This window comes from Peromyscus maniculatus, chromosome 5 (assembly GCF_049852395.1).
Source record: "Peromyscus maniculatus bairdii isolate BWxNUB_F1_BW_parent chromosome 5, HU_Pman_BW_mat_3.1, whole genome shotgun sequence".
Classification (NCBI taxonomy): domain Eukaryota; kingdom Metazoa; phylum Chordata; class Mammalia; order Rodentia; family Cricetidae; genus Peromyscus; species Peromyscus maniculatus.
Window position 1 is genome coordinate 26,890,345 of NC_134856.1, and position 16,417 is coordinate 26,906,761.

Here is a 16,417-nt window from a genome sequence, read left to right on the forward strand (position 1 = left end):
TTTCTGCCTCAACAAAATTCATAAGAAATTCAAAATTCATAAGAAATTAAGTATTTTAATCTTCTCCATGTTGAAACACACATCTAAATCTATTAATCTGTCTCTATACACATATAAACTTCTCTAGGTTGAGTCATATCTAAATCTATTTACCTGTGTATTTACCTATGTATCTATCTACACATACACATATAAAATGACTAAAATTGAAAAGACAAAGGAATAACTGGAACATACAAAATAAATTATTTATATCTACCCCTAAATGCACAACTCATAAAAAAATGATTAAACCCTACAATCCAGTCAGTGCGATAAATAGGTGAGTCCTCAAGGGCCACCCAGACGGCCACTAACGCAAGCGTTTGCCCAGCTCCATGTACAAGTTAAAGCAGTTCTGTTATTTTCCAGCGGTGAGCATTTTGCTTTGGGTCAAGCTCAGGATCAGGGCTGGCGAGGGTCAGACCCTCACGGCACTCACAGTGCTGATGTGGGTGTGAGCCAGCACAAGCATTCTGGAAAGTCGTTTGGCAAAGTGATTCAGAGGCCTTCGATCCAGCCATTGAAGTTCCAGGAATCTCTCTTAGGGATATTAGTAAAAACCACTCAGTGGCATTTGTCATGACTGCAATAATAGACAATTAGTGTCCACACTGGCTGCCGAGGAGCCTGGTTAAACAGTTACAGCAGCAGTCACACAGAAATGTGAAAGCGTGCACCCGAAGCTTTGTGACTGGGGAGGCCAGCACAGTGCTGCACACCATTAGTTAACAAGCATTTTCCTCTGTCACTGAAGAAACGGTAATATTTTCCACATCTTTATATTTTCATATATTGCCTTAATTTTCTAAAATGAAAAGTCATCATTTTTATTATCAGGGAAAGGGTTTTTCCCCCCTCTTATAGTTTTCTCTATATTTTTTCTCATAAATATATTTCTCTATATCTCTAAACAAAATGGATTTCTGCCACTGTGGTAGAGCTGGTACTGGAGTCTTAGCCCTGTGTGTCTGTAGAAATGCCACATGGTGTTTCCTCAGATACTCACATACCAGGGTCACCTGCAGGGCTTGAAGCTGCACCACCTGCCTGTTTGCTGGGTACTTGTTGCCGCCTTGTGAGGCTTAGCCAGAGGGTCCTTCTTCCCTTTTGAAGACTTGTTTTTGTTTCTTTTGTGAGTGGATAGCGGGGCATCAGAGGACAGCTTTGCAGATTCTCTCCTCCTTCAGCTTTACTAGGAGGGCCTCCAGGTCTGCCCCCTTCTGCCTGTGAAGGCAGGGCGTTGCCTAGACTCCAGCATTCTAAGTTGTAAGAAGTTTTCAATTATTATCTTTAGTAGTTATTTTGGCGAGCTCTTACTTCACAGTACATTTTTTTTCCTATTTAAAAGGCTTTTGTTTTTAACTAGACCTCATGTCTTACAGCTCCCAGCAGTAATTCTTCACCCCGGCTTTCATTCCCCTGTGTTTATTGGTCATCCCTTCTTTCTCTCTGAAGTTTTCTGAACAATTTAGCCCTGGCATGCATGCAGAAGACTTGAGACCACAGGATACCCCAGTAAACTACAGGTTTTATTGCACTCTATTTTTGGAGTGCAAATATACTTTCAACTCTGGCCAAGTGGGACATTAAATACTTACCAAAATGAAAGTGTTATGCTTTATTATTTTTGAGAGACTTTGTTATTTCCTGAACATAGTGGTTGACACAGGGGTGACCTGGTTACCTGGGTGCCTGTCCGAAGGCCTGTGTGAGTATCTCTTCGGCCTGTGACTGACGCGGTCTGCCCCCTGCAGGAGTCCACCTCTATTACGTTGGAGGAGAGGTGTACGCCGAATGCCTCAGCGACAGCAGCATCTTCGTGCAGAGTCGGAATTGCAACTACCATCACGGCTTCCACCCCACTACTGTCTGCAAGATCCCCAGCGGGTGCAGCTTGAAAATTTTCAACAACCAAGAGTTTGCTCAGCTCCTGGCACAGTCTGTGAACCATGGTTTCGAGACAGTGTACGAACTCACCAAAATGTGCACTATTCGAATGAGCTTCGTGAAGGTGAGCCGCGCCCACCGTCTCGCTGGGGCTAGACCCATCCCCTTGCTTTCTCACAGTGTATAAAGTTGTGCCTTCCTGGCATATACTCCTGTCAGCATCTAACAAAGGTGTCAGTGTCCGAGAGGTTGTCATGGGAACATAGACTGTAGTCCTCTCCTCCCACCGTGCAGGTCCCAGAGGTGGAACTCAGGTCTCCGGGCTTGTGGCAGATGCTTTATTCCTGCTACCCGGAGCCATCTTGCTGTTCCTGCTCAAACCGAGGGTCCAGTGTAGTCCAGTTGGGCCTCCGGCTGGCTGAGGACGAGTTTGAAATCCTGATGCGTCAGCTGTAGATCTGGAGTAGCTAGTGTTTGCCTCCACTACCCCATTGTAGGGTCGCCAGTATGTTAGGCCACTGTCCCACCCACTGCGCTATGTCCCCGGCCCTGTAGCTACCATAATGCCATAGAAAATGGTATGTATTTAAATGTAGCTTAAAATCATCGTCATCCTGAGATGAGCTGACTAAATGCATCTTTGTCCTTCTTCTTTGCTTTCAGTGTGGTCAGGATGCCAGCACGTATCGGTTATAGTTCAGCAGTCCTTGGATGATCTTTTAGGGCCCGTGGGGTGGCTCAGTGGGACCCATGTGATAGAAAGACAGAACCAAGTCCCTCAAGCTGCCCTTTGCCTCCCATGTGTATATACACAGTCACACACAGGGAAGGGAGGGATGAATGTAACAGTAAGTAAGTGAAAAGTTAATCACACTGGATATTATTTTTAGTTGCTCAGATTTTTTTAAGTATTTCTAGTAAATCTTGTGCTGGTCTGTAATTCAGAAGTCAGCAAGGCCTTTGCCGTTCTCCCAGAGTGTTCTGTGGTATCAAAGAAAGGAGAACATCCAAGGCGTTGCTTATCTCTGTCTTCTTCTGCCGCTAAGCAATGCAAGTGTTGAAGATGCCGTTGAAAAAGAACTTTTTAAATGTGTATCTGGGACAGCACAGTCTAGTAACTGACTTGTCTCTGAAGTCTCGAAGATAAATCTCTATCCCGCTTTACCTTAGGAAGAGCGCTAATTACAAACCTGGGTGAGGCAGGCATCTTTCACGGCTGTCTTCAAAACCTCTCTGACTTCTCGTTAGGCCTGTTCAGTGATGTGTTCATCACTGGGGTGATCCCGAGCCTTGTTCATCATCATCCAGATCAAAGGTATCTTCCCTCCTGGCCGAATGTGGCCCCGCTTCAGCACTAAGGGAGGCCTTTCTTTACCCCTTAAAGAAGTTGGCCTGTCTGTTGTGTGCAAATATGATCACAGAGTTTCTTCTTGTTCATTATTCATTCACAAGTGCCATTTAATTTTTGACTTAGCATTTGGGCTCAGACAGTTTTCAAAATGAGTCCAGCAACTTGCCCAAGTGTTTTTTGTTTGGAAGGAAGAACATCTCCTAAGTGGCTGTTGACTGGTTGAGGTACAGGGACTTTCTCAGACCTTCTGCTCTTGGTCTGTAAAATGGGGCCAAGTGGAATTGGGACCTTGATAGTTCCAGATCCCTGATGGGGCTGTGATTATTGATTTTTGAGCAGCTTTGACTCCTGTGCTCCTGTGAGCCTTCTCCTCGCTTTGTTTCCTGTTAATTACATGACTAACAGTTCACTGTTACTTTTGTATAGCTAAAAGCAACCTTCACTTTAATAGAAGGTATTTAAAGATTTCTTCTTTTTTTGTTTAAGATTTATTTATTTATTTATTATGTATACAGCATGTCTGACTGCAGGCCAGAAGAGGGCACCAGATCTCATTAGAGATGGTTGTGAGCCACCATGTGGTTGCTGGGAATTGAACTCAGGACCTCTGGAAGAGCAGTCAGTGCTCTTAACCTCTGAGCCATCTCTCCAGCCCAAGATTTATTCTTTTACTCTTGTCTGTGTGTCTGTGTGTGTGTGTGTGTGTGTGTGTGTGTGTGTGTGTATGTGTGTGCTTGCACGCACGTGCGTGCGCATCCGTGGAGGCCAGAAGAGGGTGTCAGCTCTCTTGTGGCAGGATTTACAAGCAGTTGTGAGCACTTGTGGGCTCCTAGAACCAAACTCAGGACCTCTGGAACAGCAGCAAGTACTCTTAACCGATAAGCCCTCTCTGCAGCCCAAAGCCACACCTTCACAATGTACTGACATCATTCTTTCAGCAAATACTTTACCACTATTCCAAAAGACAATACAATAGAAAAAAAAATTGCATCTAAAGTCTCTAGCTTCAAAATGCTTGTGGCTCCCCATGGGTTTAATATTAACACAACATAAAAACCTTAACAAAGCCGGGCGGTGGTGGCGCACGCCTTTAATCCCAGCACTCGGGAGGCAGAGCCAGGTGGATCTCTGTGAGTTCGAGGCCAGCCTGGACTACCAAGTGAGTCCCAGGAAAGGCGCAAAGCTACACAGAGAAACCCTGTCTCGAAAAACCCAAAAAAAAAAAAAAAAAAAAAAAACCTTAACAAGCACTAGCGTGGAGGACTAGTCAAGGTGTGATGGGTATGGCTGGAGACTTAGGATAGACCCATCGTACTAAACAAGTGGTGGCCGGAGAGACGGCTGTGCAGTTAAGAGCGGTTGCTGCTCTTACAGAGGACCGGAACCTTCTTCAGCGCCCACATCAGGCAGCTCGTAATTGCCTGGAACTCTGTCTCCAAAAATCTGACACCTTTTGTCCTCCATGAGTACCTGCACACACAAGCACATAGATGCACACATGTACACATAACAATAAATCTTTTTAAAGCTCAGTGACTGTGACATAACAATCACAAGAAATCATATTTTGGCAACAAAAGCTTTGCACACTTAATGTCTCTTGTCTGCTGTGAGGGGGCCTCGGTTTACCTGTCCTCCTCAGTATCTCGGATAAGTGACACAGTTCATCTTACTGACATTAAAAGGCAATCTCATGTTATTTTTGAGATGATTTTTGGTGTTAATATAAAATTTATGAATATAAAAAAAACAAATCTTACCTACCTGAAAAACCTAAATCAGTTTGGCCCAGAAAGTTTTTGTGGAGCTACTGCCTCATGCTGGTGACCGTCCTGGATGCTGGAGGTCAGATGTTAGGCCTCCCCCACCTTCAACGATCTCACTGTCTAAAGAGACAGACCTGTGTGGTGACTGTCACTGTTGAATATCCCAGGTTAGCCTCAAACTCTGTGTAGCCCAGACTGACCTTGAAGTCGTCGTCATCCTCCTGCCTCAGCCTTCCAGTAGTGCTGAGATTACAGGTATATACTACCACCTGGTTTTCATGGTGACTTCTGTGGAGCATTGTTGTCCTAACTGGTCATTCTGAGGCCATCTAACAAACCACCGTCTTGGCCTGATGAATAATGGAACCTATTTTTTCAAGGTAGCAACTAGGTGTCAGGAAGAACTTTGAGAATGTGTAACTCTTCTGTCAGCTTCACGTGAGATTGAACGATCAAAAGATCTGTGTTGTTGTTGGGTAGGAGAATGGCAGTCCATCTGACATCACCTTTACTGTATTGACTGAGGGAAAAGGGAGAATTGGATGATGGCTTTAACAGGGCTGGGATGTCCCTCAGTGGTGGAGTGTGCTGCTTCACATGGGAGAGGCCTTGGGTTTCATTCCCAGTGTCACAGAAATGGGGAGAAGGGAAGCAAGCATAACCCACACCTGTAATCCCAGCACATGGGAGGTTGAGGCCGGAGGATTGCCACAGCTTTGCAGCCAAATGGGACTATGTAGTGAATTTCAGGCCAGCTGGGCTACAGAGTAAAACCCCATCTGAAAATAAAAAACAGGGGCTGAGGAGAGTATTCAGTGAAATGCCTCCCGTGCGTCTGAAAGGACCTGAATTTGGATCCCCAGTACCCATTCCGTAGGGAAAAAAAAATGCCAAGGGTGAGTGGGTAAAGGCTCTTACTGCACAGCCTGGCAATCCAGGTTCAGTCCCTCTGAGGCATGCTGTGTGACACTGTTCTTGGGGCAACATTGACAAATGTCTACTCACCCCAGATAGGGAACCAGTGACAGACCAGAGTGTGGATACCACTGAAGGCCAGCTTGGTGAACCATTGAGCTTCATTGAGGTTACTTAGAGGAACAGAAATGACTCAAAGACAGCTCTGTGTCCCCCAAAGCCTACCCCAGCACAGGTGGCAGCTCACAGAAGCCGAGAACCTGGAGCTCACTGCGTAATACGCAGGCAGCTTAACGGGCTGGACCGTGGCTTTCCCCGGCTCAGTCGGTCCGAGCCTCTTCCAGGCAGCCTAGCTGGTCTAGTGTCTCAGCCGTCCTTACTGCACTTATCATAACTTGGGGGGAAAGGAACTAGTGAATCTTGTCAGTTTCAGGGACTTCCTAAAGCTTTTAAGTTGTTTGCTTCCTGAGTTTTAAGGAGTTTGCCTATAGGGTGGAATGTTTCACCTCCCTATGGAACATTGGGCAGTTAAGGAGCTTCCCTCTAAGATGGAAGGTTTTATCTTTGAAGAAATTGCTACACAACATGTGTAAAGGTGAAAAGAGAAAGCTGACTTCACAGAGCTGTTCTCTGAGCTCCACATGCACGTTGTGGTGCATGCACATACAAAAATGCAACAACAACAAAAAGCTGGGTGCAGTGATGTGTGTAATTTCTGCATAGGAGACAGGTAGCCTGATTGGCAAAAAGCCCCAGGTTCAGCAAGAGAGCTCATCTCAAAAAATACAGTGGAGTGCAATTGAAGAAGACAGCCAGTGTTGATCTGTGTCCTCTCCGGGCATGGGCACACAGATAAAGGGGCAAAGGATTGCTCAGTTAAGGGTTTAGTGCTCTTACAGAGGTCCTGGGTTCAGTTCCCAGCATCCAGCTGGGGTGGCTCACAAAAGCCTGTAACTTCAGCTCCAGGACCCAACACCTTCAGGACTCGACAGGCATGACATTCATAGATAAATCCATACTGAAACACATACATATATACATGATTTTTAAAAATAAAATATTAAAAAATAAATAAAGCTAGGCTTGATGGCACATGTTTTTAATTCCAGTGTTCAGGGATAAGACGGGTAAGCTCTGAGTTCAAGGCTAGTCTGGTCTAAATAGGGAGTTCAGGCCAGCCAGGACTACATAGTAAGAACATGTCTTAAAAAATAAAATGTAAATAAAGTTTTAACATAACAATAATGTAATGGGAAATAAATATTTAAAATATCTTTATTCAAACAACTATTGAATGTATTTTAAAACTTTAATTATCCAAGACTAGTAATTTTTATTTTCTTTGAAACAAGGTCTCATTCTGTACCTACTGGCCTGGAACTCACACAATTGTGCCTGCTCCTGCCTCCCAAATGCTGGGATTAAAGACGTGTACCACCACACCAGACAAAATAGGTGATCTGGGGTCCTTGGATGGACTTTCAGTGACCAGTGTCCATCCCCAAAAGTTACCCACCAAATATCCCATGCATTTGTGGTGTGTTTGTCTTTCTTGCGGGACATAGCCACAAGTCCAAACAACGATATGAACTGATGGTGTGATCTTTTTGTTTAGGAGGCTGGGTCTCCGAGATGAGAGAGTTAAATGACTCCATTTTTTCTTTTTTCCTAGGGCTGGGGAGCTGAGTACCACAGGCAGGATGTTACCAGCACCCCCTGCTGGATTGAGATACATCTGCATGGCCCGCTGCAGTGGCTGGATAAAGTCCTCACCCAGATGGGTTCGCCCCACAATCCTATTTCATCGGTGTCGTAAAGGGCCAGGCTTCGGTCTCTTGCACACCGGTGAGCCTTGCATGTACTTGAAGGATGGATGTGTCAGACAAGATGAGGTCTGACAAAGGAGTCTTGATAATACTTGACCTCTGTGACCAACTGTTGGATTGAGAAATTGACAAACCTTGGTAACATGCTGTTGATATCAAGAACCTGTTTAGTTTACATTGTGACATTCTGTTGTATAATCAACTAAAATGCTAACTTTTAGCAGGACTTTTGTGTATAGTTAAAAAAAGAGATGGCCAAGCCAGGGACAAATTATCTATTAGAAGAAAAAGAAGAAAAAAAAGAAAAAGAAAAAGAATGATCCTAAGCAATCCTTTTGCCTGGAGTGTTTGGCAGAGTGTTACGTTAACAGTCTATCCAAGTGTGCTTCTCATCAGGTTCCGAGCCACACTGAATCATCTTCTCATGGGTGTTCATAATATTTTAAAACTGTTTGTTTAGAAATGAATGGGGTTTTTTGTTTGTTTTCAAAGTAAAGGTTCATCTTTATGACAGACATAGTAACCTTTCTAGAACTGTATGCTGGCTGTACCGCCGTCAGAATGACGTCAGGCATATGCTCTGCTAAATATGTATCTACTGGAGAATATTTGGAGGTTATGAATAGTCTAACTGGCTAGTGGATCTAGGAAGTATCTGAGGGCGGGGTGGGGGAAGGAGGTGAAACCGCAAACGGAGACTGTACCATAAAGTTCAGTTTGCTGCCTTAAGTGAACAAGCTGGTGTCTGAATTTGCTGTGTTTCAGTTTTTTAGAGTTTTATCTGACTTTTTCCCTTTCTTTTCTTCTATCTCATCCACTCTACAAGGCAGTTAAGCAGCTGGTTAATTCCTGTAACTGTGAGCAAATGACTAATTCCTCTTCTTTGCAAATCGACTGGCTTTGTGTTTCAGTGCCCAGCATACGGAAAGCTTGAATTTCCTGAGCAGTTTTTATGGAGTTTACAATACAGGCACAGGCTTTAAATCCCAAGTAACTTGTTTGCCACACCTAGCAGCTCTGCCCATCATTCACAGGTTTAAAGAAGATCCTGATTGGACGCCATTCAAACATTTTTATTTTGTTTTGTTTTTTGTACTGTTTGGTTTTGTTTTCTTCTGTTAATTTTTTCTATTCTCTTCTGCTCTTATACATTGAATACTTTTATTCCAACACTAGCAGGTTTTCTCTACTGGAAAATTTTAAATAAACCTGTCATCATTGCTTACTTTGATTAAAAATGTGTCATTTTCTTTCTTTGCATGTTAAAATTTTGGATCAGTAAGATAGGGTGCTCTTTTGAGTACTCTCTACCAGATACAAAAAGCTCAATTAGTAAAACAAAGACATGGAACCTGACTTGCTAAAAGAACAGAGTGATTTAAAATCAGAAGAGAAAGGATCCATAAAACTGGGGGGGGGGGGATTAAGAAAAAAATAGGGTTTTGTTTGTTTGTTTGTTTTTGTTTTGTTTTGATTTTTCAAGACAGGGTTTCTCTGTGTAGTTTTGGTGCCTGTACTGGATCTCACTGTAGACCAGCCTGGCCTCAGACTCACAGAGATCCACTTGGCTCTGCCTCCCAAGTGTGGGATTAAAGGTGTGTGCCACCGCTGCCCGGCCAGAAAAATAGTAAAATTTAAATGTGTAAACTTAAACAATTTTTTGAGGGGGAGCGTGTACCATGGTGCACCTGTACAGGTTAGCTGGTCCCTCCACGATGTGAGTTTCAAAGATCAAACAGGTCATCAGGCTTGGCGGCAAGCACCATTACCCACTGAGCCCTCTCGCCAGCCCACAGATGTGGAGACATTTTACTGTGAGGAACTTGGGCAGCATAGTTACCGGTGGATGCCCGTAGTTAACCGGAAGCATAGATTCCCAAACTGAAGTTGTATGCATAGGGTAACCATGGGAGAATGTAGCCAATGTGGGCCGAGACCTGCGACCGCCCCGGAGGAAATGATGACCATTATGTGGGTTTTATTGGGATGGGGATGATCTCTCCTTTCCCACCAAGGGGATTTTTTTTAATTTGTTTGAAAAAGAAACAATGTGAGGTCATAAATGCCACTGTTTTGCCTCATATTCTTTCCTGGACTTGGTACACAGCCGCTGTGGGATGTCTTTCTGTACGCTGTGAACATGTGTTGCTCTGATTGGTTGATAAATAAAGCTGTTTGGCCAACAGTGAGGCAGAAGAAGGTTAGGAAGGACATTCCATCTGGAGAGAGAGGAGAAGAAAGGAGAGTGGGGCAGACCTGCGAGCTGCCACCGGGAGAAGCAAGATGTGAAAGTACTGGGAAGCCACGAAGCCATGTGGCCACGTGGCAATGCATAGATTAGTAGAAATGGGCTGAGATAAGTTGTAAGAGCTAGCTAGCAAGAAACCTGATAGGCTATAGAATTTGCAATTAATTTACAAGTGGCTGCAGGACTGTGGGGCTGGGTGGGACCGGAGAAACATCTGTCTACACACAACCACAAAATTTAAGGATCTACGGCCCCCCACCACTGGAAATCCACTTTGAAAGAAAACTATGTCTTACTCCCTACCCACTGAAACCACACAATGAATCCCCATATAAACAATGACCAGACCCAAATTTCTGCTGTTTATTGTTGCCTCCAGAAACATCAATGGCCAGCAGAGAAAGCCTGGGCCAGGAGACCTGCACTGTGACAGTCTCCTGTCCATCTTTGCTGGGCCACTTAGATCCCATGGACCTCTCCATGCTCACTGAGTAAGTGGAGATGACGTCATCGCACACTTGTCGGGGATCATTCAGCTAAGGTTTTGAGTGCCCTAGAAATGTGTCACAGACACAGGAGCCGCCTTTCTTGAACCTTCTGTAGTCTGTTTTCCATCAACCTGTATCATTCCTTGTGCCAGTGAGCAGGATCAGTGGGTGACAGGTAAGACAGTTTTCTGGTTTGCTTTTATTATTACTAAAACTGGAGTGGGGACAGGGTGCAGCAGGTAAAGGGTGAGTGTGAAGATCAGAGTTTACACCCTACAACCCGCATAAGTGGGTGGGTGTGGCGGCCCACCTGCAATTCCAGCCTGAGAAGGTAGAGGCAGGATTGCCCTGAGCACGTTGGCTGTAGAGACGAGCCATAAACATGAGCTCTAGGTTTGACTGAGAGACCCTGCCTCAAAGATTAAGGGAGAGGAGCCATCAAAAATGATTCCTGACATCAACTTTGGGCCTCCTCATGCATGCACACACACAGACACCATACACCCATGGAAACGACAAATGGGAATAAATAGAATTACCATTAAGAATAACGTATAACTGGAGATTGTCTAAAAATAAAAAGCTCAGGTCAGTCGTTCTCCCCTTTCCTGGTGGAAAACTGCTTTTGCTGTTCTTGAGTTCTTTGTTGGTTGCTGGGCAGTTAGTGAGTTGGGTATGGCACTATTAATGCCTTGGAGATGTGCTAGATAAAACACAAAGATCATCCCACCCATTGAGACCTACTAGATGGAATCCCTGGGGTGTGCCACGTGGTGTGTAAAAAGGCCTTTGTGCTTAAGGGCAATTACATGGAATTCTAGTAAAATATTAATGAAAACGCATTCTCCTCTGCTATGGGAGGTTAATGAGCAAGTCTTTGGGGACCATTCTGTTAAAGGAATGAGACAAATCAAAGCAACTATTTGTCTAGATAACAAGAAAACAAACGAAGCTCAAGAAAATGGCAAAGGTGATATGGACTGTTGTCTGAGACAGTAGCCGGATGACTAGAAATGGAGAGTCCTGGCCCTACTGCCTGGCGTTTGACAGAACTGGAACTCTGGCCCTGACCTCACCAGCAAATTCCCTGCGTTTCTTGCACATGTCCCCTCGTCTGTGAAATGGAGATGATAAAGCTAACCTCACGGGGTCACGTAGGGATGCAAAGCACATAGAACTCGATAAGTGGTTAAATCTGGTTAAGTCTGCCTGGGAAAGGGCTTTGACTCAGCTGCATTTGGAGAAGACTCTTGCCTTCACGGGCATACGCGGTCAGATCCCGTCCACAGAAGCTTGTGGACTGCGGGAGAGTGGTCTGTGAATGCCCAGGTCTCTGCCGTCGGCGCCGAGCCAGCAGCTTCCCCACATCATTTCCCTCTTCCCTACAACAACACAGGAGACACTTCCTACCCCATCCCCAGCCCTTGTTATCCCTTGCCGAAATGATTACGATGGCCGTGTATAAAGAGAAACAGTTTGTTCTGAGCTCACAGTGTGGAGGTAATTCGAGACTTGATGAGGCAGACCCATTGCTTTCAGACCTCTGTAAGGGACAAAGGGGGCAGCGCATCATTACAGGAGCATGGGGCAGAAAAGAACTAACTGCTCACCTCGTGGCTGAGCAGCAAGGGGGATGTGAGGTTGGTGTCTCCCACTGTCCCCTTTGAGAGCATGCCCCAATGGCCCAAAGACCTCCAACTAATTCCCACCTCTGAAAGACTTCCCCATCTCCTGATAGCACGATTCTGCAAGCTAAGCCTTTAAAACAACAGAGCACTGAGTGACCATTCTGAAATGCTGTCGGATAACAGCTGTTACCACCTTAAGCAGAACAGCCCAGATTGCCTGCAAGAAACTCGCAGTCAGGTCTGTGTTCTCTGCTAGGGAGGGAAGAGTCCTCGACCCTCTCCTGAGAGTCTAGCCCTAGGCAATTCTGCCCAAGGTGCATGTGGTCTTGGTTACTGCTTGAGTAGGGATAGAGTGTGGCAGGCTAACTGAGGTAGAGTGACCTCATCTGCACAGCCACGGGAGTCATCCACCCTGGGGTGAGGCGTCAGTGATGCGGCTGTTTGCTGGTTACCCATGCTTCTCTCAGTAACTTCTCACTCTTCTGTAAGTAAGCACAGTGACTCATCGCTTCACCAGACCTGATGTGGCTACAATCATTTTGCCTGTCTTTGGTTCCCTAGTGGAGGTAAGGAGACTTGTGTGCTCACCTCCCCGGGAAAGAGTCATACAACAGTGATGTTTAAGATCAAAACTCTAGATCATTTTGAATATAAATAAATCAGCCCAGAAGCTATCTTGTCCAAGGTCGCTTAGTATAAACATAAACACTGCAAAATACGGAGAAAACAGCAAGAGAAGAAATCATGTTGGATTTTGTTGAAGGGCCATGGATAAAGGTTTTACAGATGAAGTGGCGTTTAAGGTTGAACATTTGGATAACTGGAGAAGTGTCTAGGTAGAAGCATTGGATGAAAAGTACCTGTGGCATGCCTATTGTTTGGCTTGACCTCTGAGAATACACCCAGTCCTTGGAGATGATGCTTCTGCAGTGTCTGCATGCTGACTAGAGACTATACCGACGAAAGACTGGTGAGGGGAAGTATGTGTACAAGGCAAACAATGGAAAGGTACAAGCAGGAGCTCCGGGTAAGTGTAGGGAGTTAGACAGAGTCACACCATTGACAACCTTGGGTACATTCGACCAAAGGATGGGGGTTTTCCTCCTGAGATTATAGCCCCTTGATTGACTTGATCACTTGAGGATCGAACATGCACCACGATGCAGCTCCGTGAAGGATACCAGAAAGGAAGAGAGAAGAATCACAGAAAGCAGGGTTTCTGTGAGCAAGGTTTGATTTACAGAAGGGCCGACACAAGACAGAAGGGCGAGCGAGGCCTGAGAATAGACAGGAATTACAAAGCCATCGCTGACCTGTGTTCTGGGGGTACGTTTGCTTCTTTTCCCATTGCTGACAAAATAACATGGAAGAAAGATCTTATTTTAACTCAGTCCAAGGAATCCATCATTTTGAGGAAGTCAAGGCCGGAGCTTGTAGCTGCTGGTCACATGGCATCCACAGTCAGGAACAGAGGGCAATCTATGCGATTCTGTGGCTCCCATTTATACAACCCAGGAGCTCAGCCAGGGAATGAAGCCGCCCACAGTGGGCGTGTCTTCCTGCCTCAAAGATCACAATCAACATAATCCTCCACAGGCATGCTCATGTGCCCATCTCCCAGGTGGTTTTAGATTTTATGAGGTTGACAGCTAACCATTGGGGACAGGGCAGCGGCGGGACACACAGCCAACAGGCGAAGGTTTGGAAGTCTGAGTAGGAGTGGAAGCGGTCTATTTGAGTTCTAGAAAAGTCTTCTGCTGAGGAGGAGACAAAGTTAGAGAACAGCTGGAAAACAGGAAGGAAGGCTGTGCTGGGACAGGAGGTGTGAGCACAGCTGTGAGACACCTGTCTCCCCGGTGAGTGGTCACAGGAAGGAGGGCTGTGCTGGGACAGGAGGTGTGAGCACAGCTGTGAGACACCTGTCTCCCCGGTGAGTGGTCACAGGAAGGAGGGCTGTGCTGGGACAGGAGGTGTGAGCACAGCTGTGAGACACCTGTCTCCCCGGTGTGTCGTCCACAGGAAGGAGGGTTGTGCTGGGACAGGAGGTGTGAGCACAGCTGTGAGACACCTGTCTCCCCGGTGTGTCGTCCACAGGAAGGAAGGCTGTGCTGGGACAGGAGGTGTGAGCACAGCTGTGAGACACCTGTCTCCCCGGTGCATCGTCCACAGGAAGGAAGGCTGTGCTGGGACAGGAGGTGTGAGCACAGCTGTGAGACACCTGTCTCCCCGGTGAGTCGTCACAGGAAGGGCTGTGTCTGGGCTGAGGTGGGAAAGTCAGAGCAGCTGCAGTGAGAGGCAGGTAGCCACCGGTTAACCAACCAGGCCCCTCAGGAAGTGTTGCGTGCATCGCTGAGGTGGGCAGTAGGCCTGCTGTTGCTCCGTTTCCACAGCTGAAACAGCCAGAGGACAAGAGTGTGGTCAAGTTCCTAGAGCTGAAGTTGATGAAGCAGTCCTGGGGAACGCTAGCCAACAAGGACACCATGGGGTGATGCCTGCACGGCTGTGCTGCTTCTCTTCATCTGCCGTGACCGTGCCTGTCTCAGTCACTCGGCTCATTGCTGTGGTCAAAACCTGCGGAAAGCAGCTTGAGAAAGGACGGGTGTGGGCTCACGGCTGCAAGTCACAGTCTACCACCACCGTGTGGTATGGGAAGGGGCGGTGGCAGGAGCCTGAGGCGGCTGCTCACACCGCATCTGCAGTCAGAAGGCAGAGAGCCCTGAGTGCCATGCTCTGCTGGCTTTCTCCTTGTTCAGCTGAGCGCTGCAGCCCATGGAATGCTGCTGTCCACATTTAAGGTGGGTCTTCCTACTTCCTTCACATGCATGCACAGAGGTTTGTTGCCATGGTGATTCTAAATCTAAGTTGAAAGTAAAGATTAAGTACAACTCCCAAAATAATTTTTTTTTAAACAGTGGGTTATATATTGCAGAAGACTAGCCACAAACTCACTGTGTGGCTAAAGATGACCTTGAACTTCCGATCCTCCTGTCTCCACCTTCCAAATGCTGGGGTTACAGATGTGTGCCACCGTTCCCTGTTTTTATGGTTTAGGGGATGAAAGTCTGGCCTTGAGAATGCTAGGGAGGATTCCCGGGCTGTGTTCTGTCTTGATGGGCACTCCAGACCCTGTACTCCCAACCCTCACGATCAGCTTCGGAGTCAACCAGCCACGCGCACAGAACCGAAGCCTCTCGGGCTCCCACTCATTTCCTCACCTCACTGGACTTGCAGTTTACAGCCTGTGTATCACCTCCACCATTCCTTAAGCCCGTCATTCCCCTGCAGGTCTGCGGCCCAACTTCTCACTCTCCCTTTGTAGGCAAGGGTTTATTTTGGTTGTGTAATCCGACCTCCTCTGGCCAGGAAGTGGAAGTCTTCTACTCCTGGAAGTGTAGGATCCGTAACTAGGTGATCTGGCAGCCGCTTTGCCATGGGTGAGCGCCTAAATACACAGCACGCTCTTCTGTCACCGGTCATCATATATAAATAACCACGTGTACCTAGTGAGATCCATTAACTTGTCCCTACCAATGCTCATATCCCATTGTGGACGTGGCTCTTGCCTAAACAGAGTTAGAAACTTAAGTCAGCGTAGGTCATGCTTTCTTGGAGGAAGGAGACAACATAAGTGGATTTAACGTTTCTAGGCTGTGTAATTCTGCTTTAGTGTAAGCATTAAGTGTAACATCACTCAGACATTTCTTTAAAGCTAATCTATGTATGACAGTAGAGTGCTTTAAAGTTCAAACCCGCATGACTCTAGTATTGATGAATTGTGGCATTAATCTATCTTCAGAGTGGGGGAAGGCTCTATATGTATTCCAGACTCCAGCTTCCATCTGTTAGGAGACTGAGCAGAATGTGTAAGGGAGGAGGAAAGGCTTGAGGACTGAGACCTGCATCAGATCTGGGCTCCTGCACTTCCTCCTGAGGACTGTCTGGAAAGTTCTCCAGATCTATTGCAACTGTGTTTTCTATAGGAAAGGCGGGGAGCTACCCTTCATGAATGTTGTAGAGATTAGGAATAATTAATCCTGTTGTCCATGCCTAGTACCTGTTCAGTAGCTATTAAATAGTAGCCATATTATTATGTTTGGTTATGCTGGTATGGTAAAAGACTCTCTCTCTCTCTCTCTCTCTCTCTCTCTCTCTCTCTCTCTCTCTCTCTCTCTCTCTCTCTCTCTGTGTGTGTGTGTGTGTGTGTGTGTTTGGAAATTTACTATAATTGCTTTCAAGTTCAGATATTAAGGTTGTGTGTACAGTGTG

General features: G+C 46.1%; 1 protein-coding gene across 6 annotated transcripts in view; it reads left to right on the plus strand.

The window, feature by feature from the left end:
• Smad1 (SMAD family member 1) overlaps nt 1-9,025 on the plus strand; it is a 66,572-nt gene extending 57,547 nt beyond the window's left edge. For all 6 annotated transcript variants that reach the window (XM_076571947.1, XM_076571948.1, XM_006971730.4 and 3 more), the window contains 2 exons: nt 1,797-2,053; nt 7,634-9,025. In XM_076571947.1, the coding sequence (XP_076428062.1) occupies nt 1,797-2,053; nt 7,634-7,777 (401 nt within the window). In that variant the 3' untranslated portion in view covers nt 7,778-9,025. The remainder of the gene's footprint in view (nt 1-1,796; nt 2,054-7,633) is intronic.
• The last annotated feature ends 7,392 nt before the right edge of the window (nt 9,026-16,417 follow it).